The sequence below is a fragment of the Mercenaria mercenaria genome, chromosome 17 (genome assembly GCF_021730395.1).
Source record: "Mercenaria mercenaria strain notata chromosome 17, MADL_Memer_1, whole genome shotgun sequence".
In the NCBI taxonomy this organism is placed as follows: Eukaryota; Metazoa; Mollusca; class Bivalvia; order Venerida; family Veneridae; genus Mercenaria; species Mercenaria mercenaria.
The window spans coordinates 37,552,084-37,574,461 of NC_069377.1; the positions used below are offsets into that span (position 1 = coordinate 37,552,084).

The window sequence follows — 22,378 nt, forward strand, 5'->3', positions numbered from 1 at the left end:
TGAATGGTTAGAATCAAAATAATAAATGTGATGAAATATAGGCAAAAGTTAGAATGAGAGTAATTTAATCATTCATGGTACACACTGATTTAATCATTATGCATCAGCTCCTGCCTATAGTTTATTCACTGAACATTAAGTTTCATTATTCCTAAATTAATTTGCACATCTTTTAAATGACATCTATAGATTCAATGTAAACTGAAATACTGGGGAAGGAAAATCTGTTGTTTTTTTTTCTGTCCAAGTCTTAGCTCTCTACCAACAGTGAAAGATTACATTTTACCATCAGAGCTGGGTACAGAATAGACATAAAGATGCTCAAAGCACTTATTTTCCAGGAGCTATTACTCCAAATTAACATTATACATTGCTATTCTTGCTAGTCTCCATATAACTTGTAACAATTATGTCCCTTTGACCATACCGTGTTATCAGTTAACAAAAAAACTGCCTTTAAAATGATGGAGATTTTGTGTTAAGATGAAAGTGCTTAGATTTGTTTTGTCATGTTAATTAACATTTTTTGAAATCTTTAGCCTTGTATAGGGAATGGATAAATACTTGTAACTCCTACATTAGTGAGGTTTGCTTGATCCAGTTGCAAGGTTAATGACATCTGCATTTTAAAATTGTCAGGAAACCTGCTAAAATCAGCAAACAATATCTCATAAATTCCAAAAGGTGGACTTTCTGTATCTAATTGCAATGGGTAAGTTTTTGCAATTCCTTACGATTTGTCAAATCAGAATCAAAATGTTACTGTATACACTTCACAGAAAAAGTTCTGTTACACTGAACGAGTTACAAGTATTTTTTTTTATTAAAATTATTTATGTCCTGTTAACCTGCACGTCTATAAAGCGTTCCAACATGGCTTGATTTGATATTGAACATAATAATTATGCTATAGACTGGCTACATTCACAATTTTAAAAACAAAAATTTAAAAAATAATATAATCATAGTCTAGGAGCTAGTCTAACCAGAGCACAACATGCTCAAGGTGGGCTATTGTGATCACTCACAGTCCATTGTCCATCAATATTTTCTGTACATGACATCTCCTCTACTAGGGGAAAGTTAATAAAACATGAAATGGCTGTTCCTTAGACATCCAAATTTGTTAGAACAATCTATTCCATGCTGAGGCAAAAGAGGGGAAAAGTTGAGGTATCCTGTCCATAAACAAGAGCAATGCAATGCAGAGCAATATTTGCCCAAAGGTATGACCTTTGACCCCTAAGTTTGACCGAAGGGTTATATCAGAGGATGGGAGCAAAATTTAAAGAACTTGACTGTTGAAGCCCAAAGGACAGGAACAACAATTAGAAGAAATTAAAAAAAAAAAAAAAAAATTCCAAGAATTCCACAGATTTTTTTTTTTTTAAAGTCCACAAAAAAAAATCCTAACCAGGTACAGATATGTCAAAATACACCTAAAAATTGGAGATACCATCCATGTTACTACAGAAAAGTGGTCTCGGATTTTCCCTACGGCCAATAATAAAAAAGTTACAAAATAAGCTATTTATAGTAACATAAAGGGAAGTAATTCCAAAAAAAATATTGTAAGTGAACAAGGAAGGGATCTGCCAAATAAAAACAAGAGCACCGCAGTGCAGAGTAATATACACACGAAACAAAGTCATATGACCAGTGTCCACTAAGTGTGACCTTGACCTTGAAGCGAGCCATCTGAAACATGCGCTCTGCATGTGATCTTGATGTGGTGAACATTTGTGCCAAGTTTCTTTGAAATTCCTCAAGCAGTTCAAGAGTTACAGAGCAGACACGAAACAAAGTCATATGACTTTGAACCCTACGTGTGACCTTGACCTTGAAGCGAGCCATCCAGAATATGCACTCTGCATGTGGTCTCGTTGTGGTGAAAATTTGTGTCAAGTTTCTTTGAAATCCTTCAAGGGGATCAAGAGTTACAGAGCGGACACGAAGGGTATAACATAATACATCCCTTCGGGCATATAATAAGCAAGTTCTAATTTATAACAGTGCTATTAAAATATATCAAATATTCTAACATGGCTCGATTTGATTTCCAGTTAAACAAAGAAGGAAATCAAGCTCTGTATATTTAAGAAATAATTTATAGCAAAAGTGTGTTTTAACACTATTTATGCACGATGGGTGATTATACATTAGGCGTAATAATTTCACGAGGGTGTGTATAAATAGTGTTAAAACACTCTTTCGCTATAAATTATTTCGATTCTAATATGCCCATAATCTAAAATAGTAGATAATATAAGATTCTTTCACTGGTTGTAGGTGCAGATGGGAATTTCTGGTCTCGAGGGTAACTGTTCAGGCGGTTACGAGGCTTCAACCGAGTTACCGCCTAAACAGTTACCCGAGAGCCAGATATTCCCATCTGCACCTATAACCAGTGACAGAATCTTTTTCTTGCATACCGATATAAAAAAAAAATAATAATAATAAAATCAATCGAACGACTTTCTTTTTAGAACTATTTCTTATAGCAGCGTATTTGAACAAAGCGCGTGAAAGCAACGTTCGTAAACAGGAAAGACGTCATGACGTTTCAAAGACAAATAACAATGTTTAGTTCCGGTTTTGTTTTATCAGTTGCAGCGTAACGTTATGAATTTTTGATAAAATAACTTGTTTTGAATCGAGAAATATACTATCAGGAACAAAGAGGAACTGTCAAGGTATTGGATTTTTATTCCGTTTTTTGAAATAAAATATAGATAACTACATAAATCTTCTACATATATGTAGTTCATGATACGTCATTTAAAGCACGTGAGTCATCGCACACCCCGGGGCGTAAGATGGATTTTTCCAGCACCGGCAAAAATACCGGAAATCCCCGTCTGGTATGTAAGAAAATATAGTAGCGCTCTTTCTTGGTCGCAACAAGAACACTGACGCCACCGCACGTTAACGTGACGTCATTCTAGCGTAAACGTGTTTTATCAGAGACAAGCATATTAGAATCTGCGATAACAATGGTTGACAGACCGGTAAGACAGCATTATGATGTCAAATTGCCGCATGACGTCCAATACATTACTCCTCGGGTAAATGAAGTCCAGTATAAGTCAGAAATAATTTAAAGCAAGAGTGCTTTAACACTATGCACAATGGTCGGTTATACGTCAGACATAATAATTTCACAAGGGGGCAGCCCGAGTGAAATTATTTGAACGACGTATCACCACCCGAGTGTATAAATAGTGTTAAAACACACTTGTGCTATAAATTATTTCAATTCTAATATACCCTTAATTTAAAACAGTATAGATAAAATACAGAAGCGCTCTTTCTTGGTCGCAACAAAAACGTTGACGTCACCGCACGTTAATGTGACGTCATTCTAGAGTAAGAGTGTTTTAACAGAGGCAAGCATATTAGAATGTGAAAGTATAGATAAAATACAGAAGCGCTCTTTCTTGGTCGCAACAAAAACGTTGACGTCACCGCACGTTAATGTGACGTCATTCTAGAGTAAGAGTGTTTTAACAGAGGCAAGCATATTAGAATGTGACGTCATTCTAGCATAAGAGTGTTTTAACAGAGACAAGCATATTAAAATATGTCAATGAGCATGTCAGAATGAAAACAATTAAGGCCTTCTTGTGATTTATGGTCTAATTTCTGAACTCTGAACTGTGGTAAATTAGACGATAAACCACTCAAAGGCCTTGATAATTTGTTAATTGATGCCTGGTAAGTTCATTAAACTTTTGTATCATTTGAATTTGTATTGTCTACAGAAAAAGGAAATATAAATTACATTTGAAAATATGTTATAGAATTATCTTTTTACTTAGCAAATAATCAAGGCTTTCGAGTTGTTTATCGTCTGATTTACCACGGTTCAGAGTTCAGATGTGTAGGAATTGAACCACGAGGGCGTTAGCCCGAGTGGTTAAATACTAAAGCATCTGAACGATGAACCGTGATAAATTAGACGATAAATAACAAGAAAGCCTTGATTGTTTTCATTCTGACATGCTCATTGATATATTTTAATAGATATTATACTGGACTTCCTTTACGCGAGGAGTAATGTATCGAACGTCATGCGGCAATATGACGTCAATTATGACGTCATAATGCTCTCTTACCAGTCCGCGCGTCAACCGTTGTTTATCGCAGAATATATCGAGCTTGATTTTCTTCTTTGTTTAACTGGAAATCAAATAGAGCCATGTTAGAATTTATAGTTTTCAATGATACTTCAACAGAAATCAAGTTATTACAGTGTAAGTTTATCATTTTTAGTAAAAAAACATCACCGTAGTGATTCGTGCATATTATTATGGTCGTCTTATTTACTAATTCTTGTTAAGTGTACGTAACTCTTTCAAATCATACAAAAAAAACATAGGGTCACCAGGCATTGAAATGATAATCTATTTGTGGATCGGACACCTTAAAAATCTTTTTGTAAAAACTGATGGCCAGATTTTAAAATAATCTTAAACAAAATGTTCCTTAAGTGACCCTCTAGTAAACTAGATTGTTCAAAGAAATTAGATTCATAAAATACTAACGGATTTTTTTAGACTAACTGAATGGCTAACTTGGTTGGGTAAACTTCTGCTAAAATGCTACCATCAAATTAAGAAGAAAAAATCAGGCTATCAGGGATGGGTCTAGTTTTCCTAACATGGCCCAATGGAAAATTTGGAAAATCTTCTCTACAATTAATTTAGCAGAAATGTTTCTTGATAGAACCTGTTTGAGCAGTGAAACTCTGGAGAGTGATACAGAGTTACCATGACCCTCTTATTAATGTATTCATACTCATATTTCAAGGATGCATACAGTAGTAAAGTTCTTATCTTTGAAAGAAAGGTTATGTTGGAGTAGTCATTTTTCCTAAGTGAGATCATTTCCTGATAATCATGGTTTTGATTTCAAGATCGATAAGAAGTTGTTTTCAAAATATTTATTCTGAGCAGAAACTCTGAAAATAAGATCTTTGGTGAGGAAATAGGTTTACCTGAAATTATAGGGATCAAATAAAATCTGGTACTGTAAAATCATTTAATTTCGTGGGCATGAAATTTCGTGGTTTTGGTCAAAACGGCAATTTTGTGGGGATATGAATTTGTGGATTTCAACTTTTGAACATGAAAAGAATGGGAATTTTACTTGTTTGTTGGGATTAAGCAATCAAATGGTTCATGAGAAGAAATTGTTCAAAGGCTTTTTTCTAATTTTAGCTCTTGTCTGAAGGGCTTTAAATAAGTTTGCTGTAAGGCAGAATTTACACATGCATAATTACTGTGAAATCATTGATATTCATGGGGGACTAATTTTCGTGGATTTCCTGACTCAACCACGAAAATTAGTCCCCCACGAATATCAATGAAATGCCATTAATACTTTACGGATGGACGGAAGGAGAGACAAAGCAGCAACTATATGCTCGCCCTTTGAGGAGCATAAAAATCATATATTTTTCCCTGATGCATTGGAACATATGTCACCAAAACTTTTCTTTAAAGAATCATTTGAACTTACAAAGTACATTTTAAGTAACTTTTTGAGATCAGTTTACATTAAAAGACTTTACATAATCCTACACTCAAGTAAGGCACAGCAATTTCAGCTTGACATTATGCTCTCAGCCATCTTGATCAAAGGCATGAAATGACTAATTGTTATCTTATCCCACCCCAAATGTAGTTGAAGTATTTGCACATGAAAACACAACATGCAGAAAATGTATGCAACCAACTTATGTCATATTAACAAGTACTTGTAAAAGCAAAATGTTGCACACCTTTTAAAAACACAAGCTTATTACAGCAAATTTGGGGATTAAGTTCAGTGACCACCTACCTAGAAAATGATAAATGTCTACCACCACATTATCAGGCATTTTTGGTAACTGAGAGATATTTATTTGTTTGATGTTTCCATTTTGTTGCCCAAATGTATTGTGAAATGGAAATCAAAATAATCAGAATTGATTATTCAAAGACTTTAAACCTTGACAACAGACATTGAAGAAATTTGCTAATTTTTTTCAAAACTTAAGATCAAAATTTCATGAAAATCTGCTTCCTAGGAAACAATAAAGCAAACAGTAAACATAAATACACAGAATGTGTGCTGATAGAAATAAAACCCACAAAGCACTAAAGATTCAAGCCAATATTTTAATAATACATTCTTTTTTATAAAGCACATTCTCTTTACCAGAAATAAATAACACAAAGCACTTAAAATTCATAAATATAAGTAATATTGATCACAGATCTCAATCTTCAATGGTTTTATCACTTGTTTTTATCACAGAATTCTTCACTTTTAATACCAGTGGTATAGATTTTGCAATTTACAGTTCTTTTTGTCTATAAAACCTGAGGATTTATTTTTAGACATGCTGTGTGCACTGTAAGGTAATTCCATCTATTTTGTAATGAAATCTGTTGTTGTTTGTTTCTTGAGAACTGCCATCTTTATTTACACACCAACATCTGAAAAGTATACAGAAGTATTATATAACTAGCTGAAACGTGGTCACAGGGGCCTCTGTGGCCGAGTGGTTAAGGTTGCTTACTTCAAATCACTTGCCCCTCATCGATGTGAGTTCGAGCCTCACTCGGGGCATTGAATTCCTCATGTGAGGAAGCCATCCAGCTGGCTTACGGAAGGTCATTGGTTCTACCCAGGTGCCCGCATGTGATGAAATAATGCACGGAGGGGCACCTGGGGTCTTCCTCCACCATCAAAGCTGGAAAGTCGCCATATGACCTATAATTATGTTGGTGCAACGTTAAACCAAACAAAATAAAAATAAAAGAATAAAGAAACATGGTCACTAGACTGACTGAGAGCACAAAGGCCTGCAAAAACCATTAATGTATCGAAAAATTTATGTTGACAGTTTCACTGTAATTTTCACGAAAATATCAACATTTTCCATAACACTGTGGTATGTAATAAAACAATAATGTAAAATTCAATCTTGATCAATATGTAGTTTTGTTGGCTTTAAAACTACATGCAACAACAGTTACTGTGAACTGCACTGATCCCCTGAGGATGGAGCATTTCAGAGGTCAAAGCACTTGGTTAGCTGCGGTATTTACAGACAGGGCTTTTTTCCCCTATTAATCTACGTCCTGTAAAAGGAGGCAGTCCCAAAGCAAAAAAGTATGTTTTTTCCCTAATTCTGAACTTAAAATTCCTATATGAATGTCAAGTTGTTAACTTTCGGTATTCATGCTGTTTTACAATAGCTTTGCTACTTTATCTGTTTATTTTGGTTCTGTAAACAACACCTATAATATACTGTTGAACACTATTTAAAATGCAACGCCACTTTTGGAAATATCACACAAAAAAGCACCTTTATATAGATTATGGTAATTTTCAATTTTTCCCAATTAAATCAATTTCTGAAAAGCATTTTCCCAAATCCACCAGTGTTGGTGGCATTCCCAAAATGATGGAAAAAAAGGCCTGATGTTATATGTGAGTTACAGGCATTTTACTGGATGTTTCTATATGAATGGTGATCCAAGTTATATTTGTTGAAATGTTCAAGTATTATGTATAAACACAATTTCTAAAGGTATTTTGAAAACTGGGTAAAATCCACACTGAAAACCCTGACAGTATGACCTTTATGTCAAGTCTTGTAGGTCAAAGACGCCTTATAAGATCATTACCTTTTTAACAGCGGAGATGTTTGGATTGTAAGTGGACAAATTATTAGGTTCTGAATATCTTTCATACTCTGGTTGTTTAGACAAAAACTGCCATCCCTACCACTCAAGTGTTAAATTGAATTGTATTTAATCCAGACAGTGTAAAAATTGTTATGTTCAGATGTGAGACGGATCAAAAATAATCTTTCTTTGAGCTCCTTCTAATGTATTATCACATCTTTTGTGTGCTTTAATAAAGATATTTACAATAGATTTGGTAATTTATCATTCTAAAGACAGTTATTACATACAAAATTCTTCATACATTTTATCATTTACTATCCTTAAGAAAGTGATTTCTTCTTTTAGTTAAAAACTGGAGCTATCACTGAAAGTGATTAATATCCTTGCTATACTGCTTTGTCACAGGAAATTAAATATTTTGTCTCAGAACAAGGACCCTTAACTCTGTAATACCTGAACTGACCCTGTATATCTACACTTTATGATATCCTTATGTATAAAGTTTCATGGAATTCCTTTAAATGTGTGGAAGTAATTTGTGCCACAATATTTTGGCAATAGATTGACCAATTGACCTATAGTAAGATGACTCCCATACACCCTACTTCAAACGGATATGATAAATGTGGGACCGTTTCATGCTTTTTCACAGACAGAACAGTTTATGTTTGGTAACAACTTAGTTTCAAGGTCACTGGAAAAGTAACTCTACAAAATAATTCAAAATGATTAATAATGTTTATGAGTATTTGACCTTATAACAAATAATGAATTACTTACTTAAATTTTTAAATTGATAGCAGTTGTGAGTAAACCATTTTTATTATGCATACTTAATATACAAATGTACAGCATTAATCTACTTTCATGCAAAATTCAAGGCTGTATTAGGCTAATAGCAAAGTAAAGTTTTATTAAAAAGACTGATATCTTGATACTTTACTTTGTTCCATATTTAAAGTTATAGTATAGTTTTCAATTCTATGAAAATAAACAAAGTTACACTATGGACAACAAAACTAAACTTAAGGAGGTAGGTTACCTTCATATTTGTATGTGCGCATGTCCAACCGGAAGCTAACGTGACGATTTACGACGACGTTTACGACAAACTAAATGTGTTTGTATATTCATTCTTTTGAAAACAAATCATGAACTTGTCTTCGATCTGATGCTTTATGGTTTAATAATGCAGAAATAATGAATAAATTGCCGCAGAAACGCTTCAAAACAATGTTGCCTTAAAATGACGTCATTGACGTCATGACGTTACGTGTCAGTTACCGCGCAAAATTAATAGCTTTTATCTTGAAAGTACGTAATTCTGTACATTTTCTTTATTTTAGCCATTTTCAAATAACCATTATTTGCTGAAATATTTTTTATGAGTCTTTTGCTCTGAATAATAATCAATATTTTGCTTCTTTTATTTAGTTATATTGAAATGTTATGCGGAATGTAAGAAAATGGATGATGGCAACCAATGTTATTTGGAATATAGTTGGGTGAAAGGTTACTTCTTACGGCCATTTTCAAATAAAAAGTCTAGCAGTTTGATTTGTAATACCTATTTTTCAGGTTCCATTGATAATTTGTTACTTACATACTAAAACTAAGATCTAAAATTGTTCAAATTTCAGTAGAAAATTGTGGTTTCTTGAACTGAATTGATGTTACCATGGAAACAAAGCCCGTGACCTATGTATCTAAATGTAAAATTCAAAAGCGTTGACACTGGTCTATTTAAGAAACACAGCTTCGGCTTTTTATTTTCATTTCAACAATATTCATGAGAATAATAGCAGCACGCTGAACGATTTTTCCATGAAAAATGGCAGACGAGGGGTACTGCTGTACGTATTCTAAGCTGTGCAATTTGTTTGAATAAATGCAAATAACACGAAAATGTAACCTACGTTAGAAATAATATGTTTTAAAGCTACATCAACTAGAAAGATAATCTTATTCAATATTTTTTTAAAGAAATTACGACAAACAGCAAGATATAAGCTATTTTAAACATCTCTGTTGCCATGGTTACTTTAAAATTTAAGAAAAATAGGGTACCATGTAAAGTGCTTGGTATTTTGCTAATAATATTACCCAAACATTTCATGTTGGGCATTAACAGAATGGCACTGAAGCCGTCGAAAACCCCTATTTTTATACATAGTTGTTTAAAAATGAGAGAAAATGCGTAACCATGGAAACACGAGCCCCGCGACATATACATTTTAAGCTTATATTAGAAAGATAACGTGCATACCAGTGAAATTATCAATTATACAGACTTCTACGGATATCAATGAAACTAAAATACACTGAAAAATGTTAAATATCCGTATTTTCCTTCTTCTTTCAATATGAAATACCTTTGTAGGGTCATGTTCTTCAAACCTGGATAAAAATTGAACTTGAAGGGACAGAGACAAACGAAATTGAGATTGTAGCAGTTAAAACTTCATATTACACGAAATACAAAAACATGCTGCGTTTCAACTAATTTGAATTTACCCTTGTAACAAGGTATCCTACCTCCTTAAACTTGTTGTTGTGTGCCTTTTAAACACGAATACTGGTCAGTAAAACATGATGCGCATTACAAAAGAGTCACTCACATGATATCTTGCAACATAAGGTTACCAGTAGTAGGCAAATGTAACAAAAAATAGCAGGCTACCTAAAACTTGCCTTTCAACTTTTTCTTAATATTCTATCACTTAGCATATTATAACCAGTTACTATAAAATATATGATTATTATGAATAATGAAACTATGTAACCACTAATCCATGTATTATCGTTCATTTCCTTTATACGGATATATGTTTGGAATAAGTTGCTACAGTATCACCCCTCAAGTGTGATTTATTATGCTTTAATATGGCCACTGCTAAATCAAGTCCTTACATTACTATACAACTACACAGTGTTTATTGACTTAGGTATTTACTTTGGACATTCAATCTAAAGTTACTTTAAGGTCACCAAGTTTTGGAATTTGACTGACCGAAGATACCTTCGGACATTATCCTCAAGTGACCCTCTCATTCAGAAAATAATTTTATCACTATTTTGCAAACATATTGTACATAAGTGGACTGGTGATTTGATAATTTGACAGTGTGTTTGGGTTTATAAAGTTGATTTTAGAGGCAAACTCATACTCAAGCACCTGACTGGTTGAGCTCAATTTGAAACTGACCAATGGCAGGGCTACATTCTGAGACTGGTCTCCACACTCCGTTTTATAACTTTTCAACCAGTCAGTGAGTGTAATTTAAAGTTCATAATTAAAGAAACTGTTAAATTCAGTGCTCTTTAATTATTTAAGAACATTATCCATTTACCATGGCAACTTAAGTCTCAGTACATTCATCAATAACTAAAGTAAAAAGAACTTACAAATAAAATTTCCTACTTATGATATTACACCTCATTTGCATCAGCTATGTTGGCCATTTCATCTAAAACTAAAACATTGCAATTGTTTGTTGTATAAGTCATAACATGTGATGAAATTTGGTGAACTGACTGACTGACTGATGTCACTTCCTGACTGAGTTGCACTTGTATACATCATGAAAAACTCATTTTCTCAGAATATCAAATGCTATCACAATACCAACACCCTTTTTCTTAAAATTGTCTAAGTATACTGTAAAGTCAGTAAAGAATCCTAGGTGGTGAATATAGAATATTCTAACAGATGACCCGATTTGTTTTCCTATTAAACAAAGAAGGCTGAAAACTGTGTGTTATTATTCAACAATTCGTTTTTGTGACGTCACAATTATTACCTCTGGAGTGTCATAGCGTTAGACGGCATAGTGGCGTGCTGGGAAAGAAATCAACAGAAATCAGGCATATATTTGATGGATATTGTCAAGTACGTACATAATATGGAATGACGGCACTAACATACATTTTATCCGTTTTATTAGTTTCTTTATATGGTGTGGTTTATAGCCATTCTCAACAGTCTTTTAGTCCTTCAGCTAGTCCTTATGTTCCTGACCTGGTACCAATGAATCGCCAGGTTTACATATAAATTGTAAATTACTTCAGAGGTACTTTCTTTAAATGATCACAGTAACTGGCCTGGGATCAAACTTGTGACCTCAATATTGGTGTTTGTTGCTCTCCCCACTGCACTTTCCAGGAACAGAGGTTATAAACTAAAACTGGAGACCAGTCTGAAATGCCAGCATCTGATTGGTTGATTCTGAGCTTAGTATTGAAATTGACCAATGATACGGCTGTTTTCCTAGACTGGTCTCAAATTACATTTTCAATAACCCTGAGAACAGACAAGAATTTTTTTCATAAGAAAATCTAACAATGACACTGCACAAACCATGACGGAGCTAAATCCTTCTACAGCTTCTGGTTAAAAATAGGCTGAAATACCAGTGTACAACATTGCTGCGACATGTCTACATCCAAAATATGACAGAAAAATAATCAGAGAGATTTTGGAAGAACCCATGGGCACTGGGTTACAAAGAAAGATAAAAAGCAAATAGCAATCATCAGATTACGAGGAAAGCCGGGTCAAATTTGGGCCAAACAAATGAAAGTATGTGTGAGCAATTGAAGATTATCCTATAAATCCCCGTAACTAAAACAGTGACAACATAAATCAACAGTCTTAAACTTTAATCCCTTAGTTTTCTTTGGTCAAGTGCAATATTATCATGAAAAAGATTTTATGAAATAGTTCACAAGTTTGCGATGAAGAGATGGGTTCTAAAATGAAGTTATGTTTTCAATGTGTACTGTAATAGACACCCAGGAAACCTAGTTATTTCAGAATGTCCCTCTTGAATAGCTTTTGTTTACGTTTACCAAATTCTCCTCCATGTCGGCTGATAAGATGTTTTGCAGGGGCGGTTTTGAAATAAAAGTACTAACGGAATGACGGCAAGAGAGATCATGACTTGGCACATATTTTTGACATTAGTTTTATTAAATTTGCCCTTTAATATCCCATGATATTGAGGATACTTTGTTTGTTTTAGTGAAAACTGAAATATCTTTCATCAAGTTAACAACAGATGCAAAATTTAAAGTCTTGTGTTCATTAGTGAAAGATTTTGTATGTAAAACAATCATATTTTCTTTAGATTTCATGCTTTTCAATGGTTGTAACAAATTTTTCACATTTTACTAACAACACAAATTCATGTGAAATGTCATGCTCAAATGGCATAAAAATATTGGAAAAAATGCTAAATAATGGGTATTTTATACGAGACTACATTTTTTTTAACGTTAAGTATTTATATGCATAAATGTCTTTTAAATTTTAGCATATTTTCAATATAAATATCCAATTTTCATATTTTTGTTTCAGTGAAAATTAAAAGTGAATTTCTCACAGTTCGAAACAATAAGTTTATCAGGTGATTTACAGTTATATTTCAGTAATCCATCATGTATAATCTGTATATCATTTAATTCAATCAGTTTTTGTGTATATATTTCTTCTGGGTTTATTTTTTCTACAGGTGTTTAAGAGTCTTACAATGCTGTTTTTATGCTTTGATATTTATCTTTTTGTTATTCAGATATAGTGATCAAGTTTATTTTAAGATTTAGGTAATAAAGTTTCAATTCAGTTGTTATAAGCAGTTGTTAAAATCATCTTATGATTTTTTTCTGGTATGACTTATGTTGCAACATTTTCAGCCATTTCCTTGGGATCTTGAATTTGTGGATTTCCTATTTTTGACATAAAATAAATGGGAATTTCATTTGTTCATTGCAATTTAATTTCTTGGATTGACAGAACCACAAAATCCAAGAAAATTAGTCTCCATGAATATTAATGATTTATCAATATGGCTATCTTAGTACTGTCCTACTTTTCTGGATTTTTAGCTTTAACAAATTTCTTGAAAATGTTATGGTTTGTATGCCATCCAAAACGATCTTTCATACATTATAGTGATTGGTTTCCAGCTATTAGTGATATAGTTTTGCATACATCATTATACATATTTCATTTTATTGAACTCTTGTTAATGATTACATAGCACAGAATATTACAAGAATAGTTAACACATTTGGCATATTTCTGTTGCCATGGTTATTTACCTTTGCATAGCGCATTGTTTCGGAGCAAACATTCCATCATCTCTACAGTTAGGCGAAAAACTGTTGTCATGATGAGAAAGCATTGCTGTTACCCAACAATTACTGTATACCCGGGGCTCTTTCCATGCTACATCAACTGCAATTAGATAACAGCAGTTGATATAGCATGGAAATTCTTTTTATCTAATCACAAATAAGATTTTTTTGATTTTTGATTTTTTTTTAAATTTAATTGAAAGTTGCATGCCTCCAGATTTAAATCAAATTTTTCGAAATTTAGAAATTACAACAGAAAGAATTTTTAAAGTTATTCCTACATTTTAGAAAGTTTTTATCTATGAAACAGAAAAAACTCTAGTATGTGTTAGTTGTACAACTGCACTTTGATATGAAATACAAATGTAGAATGAATTTGGCTGTACTTTACAGAATAATATCTATTTAAATTCAGTTTTCAAGTCGAATATCAATTGCAATCTGTTAAAAAAAATGATTTTTTCATGTTCATCTAGAGTAGTTGCCCCTTTTGAATTTTAAAAAGTGCACCTTAAGGCAACATGCCTGCAGACTGATTTAGAAAACAGATATCTTATTGTCTACTAGATAAAAATTATGGACAAAGAGACTTTGTGAGCTTTTCGGACAGTATTAAAGAAAAGCATTCGTGCAGCATGAAAATGTGTATAAAGGTTCAGTTGTGACCAAAAATACAAAAAATATCAATTTCTAAAGGTAGTATTTATTTATGATTTTTGATAAAATGCAGCTATTTAAATCTGTTTTAAAAATGATATTAAGACATATATCTTGAGGCAGCAGTTGTTAAACTGTTCTAGAAGTTTAAGTTTTAGTTGAAATTTGTCAATAATTACTTTTGTACTAAAAATTGATTTTTTAAGTCTGTATTTATGACTTTTTTTTGTCCATTACTAATTTTACCCTATATGGAGCGCACCTTTTGGATCTTTTGCAAAAAGCATTCCATATTGTTTGTTCAATTGTTCCTTCAATGCAACTGGTCCTTTTGGCTTTCCACCCATTGGTTTGAAAACAGGTTCCTTCTTCTTAGCTAACCTATGACTTCTCCTGTCTTTGTTGCAGATACTTTTAGTTCTTGTATGTTCTCCTTTCATTTCTGCCGATTCAGAATTATTTTGTGGAGTTACTGTTTCAGATGCTATACCCAAGTCATTTGGAACTGAACTGTCATATTTTACATTTTTAACAGTGCTAGAAACTGTAGTTTGAGCAGTTGCATGTTCAGCAGATTGAGTGCTGTTTTCTGCACCATTATCATTGTTATGAGCAATATCCACAACAGTTTTGGAGCCCTCTTCATTTATTTTGAAATCGAAAGGTTCATTAATGTGAAGTTCAGTTAGTGCAGGAGATTTCGTAGATGTATTATTAAAGAAGCTTGCTGAAACAGAATTCAAAAACACAAGAAACTGAACTCTGAAAAAATCCTCACATCATCTGGCATTAAGACATTGGACAGATAAAGTTTATTCTAACACGATCCGATTCATTTTCCTATTAAACAAAGAAGGCAGAAAACAGTGAATTATTATACAACAAATCACTGTTCTGACGTCACAATTATTATGTCATGGCGTCAAACGGCATAGCGGCGCGCTGGAAAAGAAACCGATTGAAAACGGGCAAATTTTCAATGAATGTCGTCAAGGATGTACTTAAAAATCCTTGGTAACATGTTAGAATCGAAATAATATATCTCATTTAGTGATTTGCTCTTGAATAAATCATTGTTTGTCGTTCAGATGCGTATAATTATATCACTCAGGCTGCGCCCTCGTGATATAATTCCTTCGCATCTGAACTCCAAACAATGATTTATTCAACGACAAATCACTGGATGAGATATATTATTTCTTAAATATAAAAAGAGATTTATCACAGCCTATTTTCTAGTCACCATGGTTAATCAAATGCCCTGGATCCTTATTAGAGCGAAAAACTAAATTCATTAATTTTGGTTAACACAAGATTTAGCAAGAAATTGCTCTATGTTTTTATGAAAGTTTCATCTCTTTTTTTATGTACTGGAGAAATATGGACATACAGCTGAACCTTTCTTACCAGCCACCTGTATTAAGCAGCTACTTGCCTTAATCTTTAGCCTGCTGGTGGCAAGTGATTCTGCCTTTGCGACCAGTGCAGACCAAGATCAGCCTGCACATCTGTGCAGGCTGATCACAGTCTGCACTGTTCGCTATTCAGTCAGTAAATTTTCAGTAAACACCCCTTCGAATAATAAATGTATTGCCCAAACTGAATGATGGACCAGTCCATTATAAAATATTAACAGGCTAAGGGTTAATCAGCTAGTCTTACATCCTTAAATTACATTTTTATTCTTGCATACCAGACGTCGATTTCCGGTATTTTACCGGTGCTGGAAAAATCCATCTTACACCCCAGGGTGTAAGATGACTCTCGTGCTGTAAATAATGTATTACGAACTACATATTTGCAGAAAATTTATGTAGTAATTTAAATTTTATTTCATAAAACGAAATAAAAATCAAATACCTCGACAGTTCCTCTCATTCTCATCCATCAGATGTTCGTCAAAATCCCGAGACGAACCTCTGATTTATTTCTGTCGTTTATTTGGTGAGCATGCGCACTCGTAATTACTACCGGGAGAAGTTTCAGCCAATCAATGTTCGCCACTAAATGGCACGCCGAATTGAAATTTCAAACAATATGTAAGCAAGGTAGTTGCTAACGACGGATCAAGACGATATTTCGTTATTGCGATTAATAAAGATTTATTTCTGTTATTTGATGTTAAGAAATTTACCTGAAGAAATAATAATATTCCTCGTAAGTCGGCATCGATATGAAAGGACGCGGTCACGCTTTTCACGGACGATTTTGATTGGTTCGCTACATTTTGTCGCGAAACGACGCTGATTGGCTGAAACGTTTTACCTGTAATGTAACCAAACCACAAATATCGGCGAAATGTGCCAGAGGTTCATCCGGGGAACCACGGTAGACCTCTGGTATGCGAGAATGGTTCCTCTAGGTTCCTGATAGTATATTTCTGGATTCAAAAAACGTTATTTTTCAAAAAATTATAACATTACTCTGCAGCTGATAAAACAAAACTGGAACTAAGCTTTGCCATTAAAATTTTGTCTTTGAAACGTTATGACGTCTTTCCTGTTTACAGACGTTGGTTTCCTGCACTTTGTTTAAATGCGCTACTATATTAGAAATAGTTCTAACAAAAAAGACGTTAGACTGATTTTCTTTTTACAAGAATTTCTTGAATATGGTATGCAAGAAAAAGATTCTATCACTGGCTGTATGTGCATATAGGAATATCTGGCTCTCGGGAAACTGTTTACGCGGTAACTTGGCAGGAGCCTCATTACCGCCTAAACAGTTACCCTCGAGCCGGATATTCCAATCTGCACCTACAACCAGTGAAAGAATCTTATATTCTTATTTCCACCTGCCTTACATGGCCACTTGCCTTACATGATCACCTGCCTTTAGTAGCCATATTATGTCACTTCTCTCTGTCTGGCTGCTTAATACAGGTTTCACTGTAGTTGTCTCCTGAAACTGGTTTTTGTTGAGTACGAGGTTTTATGAACAGTTTTCTGTCAAATAGTGACTCGGAAGCAGAGTTTGAAACTTATTTTGATATATACCGTGTTAAGATGATATTATGCCACTGAATGCTATGTAACCAAAGTTTAAAGCAACTCAAGTAGTCAGCAGAATCAGTCAGTCAATCAGTTCAATGAATACAAAGCTTTCAGTATTCAAGTCTTCAGAACTATTTCTTGCAATAAACAAATTTATACAGTCAGGGCTTTTTTCCACAATAAATCTACCTCCGGTAAAAGGAGGTAATCCCAATGCAAAAAAGTATGGTTTTTTCCCAAAGTTGAATTTAAAATTCCCAAATGATTATACCTTTTAAGGTTTTTGCTGTTTTAAGATAGTTTTGCTAATTTGTATGTATATTTAGGTAAATTATAATGCTGTTGAACAATTACTGAAATGCAATTCATTAATATTTCACACAAAAACACATTTATGTAGATTTTGGTAATTTGCAAATTGTCCCAATTAAGACAGTTTCCGAGAGCATTTTCCCAATTCCACCGGTGTTGGTGGCATTCCTAAATTGATGAAAAAAAGGCCTGACAGTATAAGACTGTAAGCTTATCTATTATAGTTAAGTACCACTATCACATGAGATACCACCACCTCTGAGTCCTCTCTCTCAGCCCCCTCCCCGCCCTCAATTAAATTATTTATTGTCAGGAGTACAATGATCTACAAAATAATAACATGCAACACTTTAAAAGTATTCCTGTAATTAAGTCTACTATTTTGTCCATTACCTGTAGTTATAAATGTCAATTTTAGAAACTGAACTTCGTGTTTTGTAAGAACTGAATAAATTACTGTAACATTAAAATTCTTCAATTGTTCAAGATAGCATGCACTTTCATTTCTGATTTTCTAATCACTTATAGTTAGGTATAAAGAATATGACTGGATTTGTTTGTCAGTCGGAGGAACAAGAGGACAGCATTGTATATCCTGTGATAAACAACAGCTGATGAGCAGGCCTATGAGAGAACGTTATGTCATGAAATTCAGAGAACATTATGTCATGAAATTCAGTGTAACTTGTATCATCTATTTCAACGAGCATTTTAGAATACAATTTAACAAATAAATAAGGACTTCTTGTGGTTTATCATTTGGTTTACCATGGTTCAATCCCTGCACATATGAATGGGTCAGGGGACAAAAATTCTACTCGTCTGCTCGTACTGACGAGTAGGAACGGCCCAAGAACAAGTGGAATTTTCTACAAGGTCATCCTGCAGGACAAATGCAGTTTTTATGGTAGAAGTCAGTAATGAATGTCCGTTATACACCATCTTTATTGATTTAAAGCCAGAAATTCCCAATCCAAAGAAAAAACTCCCAATTTTGATTAAATGCAAGGAGAGTTCTTGCATCATAAATAATTTTAAATGAAATTAAACAAATTTTCAACAACAAAAAACCACCCTGTTACTATTTTTAGCTCGACTATTCTATTCTACTCACCCTGGCGTCGGCGTCGGCGTCACACCTTGGTTAAGTTTTTGCATGCAAGTACATACAGCTATCATTTAAAGGCATATAGCTTTGAAACTTATTTATTCTTTTTCTAGGTCAATTACCAACCTCACTGGGTCAAGTTCCATAACTCTAACATGTATTTTGAGCAAATTATGCCCCCTTTTGGACTTAGAAAATTCTGGTTAAAGTTTTACATGCAAGTTACTATCTCCAAAACTACCGGTATGGCCCCTTTTGGACTTAGAAAATCAGATTTCTTGGTTAAGTTCTGTGTTTAGGTCACCTTTTCTCCTAAACTATCAAAGCTATTGCTTTAAAACTTGCAACACTTGTTCACCATCAAAAGCTGACACTGTACAGCAAGAAACATAACTCCATACTGCTTTTTGCAAGAATTATGGCCCCTTTTGGACTTAGAAAATATCATAAAAACACACGGGTAGAATAATATTTCTATTATACAGAGACAAAAAAATCAGATTTGCGGCTGCACCCGCAAGGCGGTGCTCTTGTTGTTTTTGTAAGTAAAAACCATTTGAAAAACATGGGTGTATGAACATTTATTGAATCAAGTGCCCAAAAGTTGCTGGAAAAAAGTTCTTGCACCATTAAAATCGAATGTCAAGTATTTTCACGACCCAACAATTTTCTGCAAGCTCAGCAAAGAAACAACAACTTAATATATCAATTTCATCATGATTATTGGCAATATTTTACACAAGTGTCATCTGCAAAATGTATCGGACATCGGAAAATTGAACTGTGTTGCAGGATGAGTAACAATCATAAGTCACTTGTCCTGCAGGACGAGTTGTCTCTGAATTTTTTTTTGTCCCCATGCTGGTCAGACTATATACAATCAAAAGCCTTATCATATCAAACAGAAGATTAAACATACCTGTATCTTCAATATTTCCCTTTTTATCATTTTCAACGGAATTATCTGAATGGAGATATGAAAAAGAAACAACATCATATTACCTTCAACTGCTATTCAATTGACACATAAACTTAGAAGACATCTATTTTTCATAAAATTTGTAATATAAATTTATGATATATGAATGTTTCTTGAAAATACATAGGAAACTCCTTCTGTTTCTTGATAAAGTTGCTATTTTGGATAAATAAGAAAAAATTGTGCCACCATCATCACAAGAGAATGAATTTGGAGCATCAGCATAACGTAACTGGAGAATACCACAAACTATTTATGAAATTTCTTTGGCATCCCGATTTTCTTTCCTATTTTTGCATGAACATTGAAAAATTCAATGAACTAAAAATAAACAAGACCTATTTATAAAACATGTATGCCTCCGATGATAGCCTGTCCCATTTTCAGTCTCATAGTCACTTTGACCCGGAAAAAAAGGTTTATATCATGGCCACAGACAATCATCTTATGAAGTTCGATGACTGTAGGCCAGTGTTCTTCAATTATCAACTGGAAAATGTTTTCAGTCTAGTGATCATAGTGACCTTGACCTTTGACATACTGAACCTAAAGTCTTTTAAAGTTTGACATCTGTAAGCCAAAGTGTATTTACTCAATGAAAGGAAATTATTTACAGTGTCAAAGTCAGTGACCTTTTTTGACCTTTGACCTACCGACTACCCACCCCCGAGACAGAAAATGATTTATCTACTGACCACAGGCAATCATTCCTTGAAGTTTGACTACTGAAGGGCAAAGCAATTGTGTGGAAATTGCTGTTAGTTATAAGTCGCTGCGACATCAACCTTTGATCTACTGACCCACAAAACAGTTGGAGTCACATTATATATGTAACTGATAAAAGGCAATCATACCAGGAAGTTTGAAAACTAAAAGCTAAAGCAAAAACCATTTCAGCATGTGACTGTGACCTTGATCTTCGGCCTACTGCCCCCCAAAACTATTGAACATAGGCAATCATTCTATGAAGTCTAACGACTGTATTACCAAGCTTTAGATATTGATCAGAAACCAAATGGTCTGCTGAATGATGGATCAACAGACAGATGAAGTAATGAGCAAAACTATATACCCCTTGTTTAAGCTACCTATTGCAGTAGGATTGGGTCAGACATTACAAATCAGATTTGTACATGTTTTCATTTATGTTTTATTTCTGGTGTTTTGTGTATGTGAAAACTCTTGTTATTGGTAGTTCATCTTAACTTTTGTTGTACGGTTTTGGAGTAAATGTGGCAAGACTTTTACTGTTTTACTGCTGAATACATAGTACAATTTGTTTCTTAAATTTTTTTAAAAATTCAAGTTGATATGCCAATGTATCAGGACTTTGTTTTGATGCATTTCTATCCTGTGTTGGTCACCACCGACATCAATACTGACAACTTAAAAACCCAGTCAAATCTACATGTGGGTTGTACATACCCTCTGACCTTTTCTGTACATCTGAATCTTTAATATTTTCTGAATTACTTTGGGATATATCATCCTCATCATCATCACTTTCATCAGAATCATCTGTAATATATGTATAACTTCTTTTACCTTTTTATACACACAATTATTACATGCATCTAAACAAAGTCATATTCTAAAAGTGCATATCTCACTTCATACATGGAAATGTGTCCAGTGTAAACAAACACATTAAATTTCCAGGTTTTTACAACTTCAATATCATTCTTCTGATAAGAAAACTTGAAACTTTACTGATCTTTCCCATATAAATGGAGTTTTTAAAACCTTATTCTCTGTTAAGAAATTGTCTATTTCTCCTTTTGGTAACTGAGTTAATCAAGTGTGAATAAGATCTTACTTACCTTCAGATCTCTTTTGTTTATCTGATTCAGAGTTTTCCACATCATCATCATCATCATCATTATCATCATCTTTAGAATCACCTTAAAAGGACATGATTTTCTTTCTTGATACTACAGTTTTTAAATGTAAGTTGTAACTCTGTGAAAATGTTTCAATACCATTGACCCTTAAATATTTAAAGACAGATACACCAGAAAGAGAGACTAGAAATTGATTTCTAAAAGTTCCGGTAACTATTCATACCTTTTTTTTTTTTTTTTGAAAGAATGACAACTCTTGCCTCAAGCAAGTAGTTACAAGCAAACATATCTATTAGTTTATTTCCCTTGCACTCACACATTTCAGCGGAAAATAAAAACAGCCTTAGACAGCTTTAGACACAATTTATAGTCTGTGTTCAGACTCTGTGTTTTGTTCACAGGAGATAACTCCGGAGGCTATTCAAATTTTGTATAATTATGTCCCTTTTTTTCTCAAAACGCTGAAAGATTGGTCAGAATATATAAGAGAAATTATTTTAAAAAAATTAAGAAGATTATCTACTCGGTAGCCAGACTAGACACAATGTTATAATGTTTATTTACAACAAAGACAATTAGGATATATTTATATGTGTATGATTTACCATTGCTGTTCAACCGCTTCAGTTGATTTTTTGTCCAAAAATAAATACTTTTAACAATATGATAAT

General features: G+C 33.5%; 1 protein-coding gene across 8 annotated transcripts in view; it reads right to left on the bottom strand.

Annotated features, from left to right (window-relative positions):
* Window positions 1-6,141: 6,141 nt before the first annotated feature.
* LOC123536182 (coiled-coil domain-containing protein 1-like) overlaps window positions 6,142-22,378 on the bottom strand; it is a 44,028-nt gene continuing 27,791 nt past the window's right edge. For 2 of the 8 annotated variants that reach the window (XM_053527968.1, XM_045319130.2), the window contains 6 exons: window positions 21,687-21,767; window positions 21,292-21,384; window positions 19,807-19,851; window positions 14,737-14,916; window positions 13,782-13,917; window positions 6,142-6,482 (listed from right to left, as the gene is read on the bottom strand). In XM_053527968.1, coding sequence (XP_053383943.1) covers window positions 6,380-6,482; window positions 13,782-13,917; window positions 14,737-14,916; window positions 19,807-19,851; window positions 21,292-21,384; window positions 21,687-21,767 — 638 coding nt within the window. In that variant the 3' untranslated portion in view covers window positions 6,142-6,379. Of the gene's footprint in view, window positions 6,483-11,087; window positions 11,156-13,781; window positions 13,918-14,736; window positions 14,917-19,806; window positions 19,852-21,291; window positions 21,385-21,686; window positions 21,768-22,378 lie in introns of all 8 variants that reach the window. The other 6 variants (XM_053527969.1, XM_053527970.1, XM_053527971.1 and 3 more) reach the window with 6 other exon arrangements.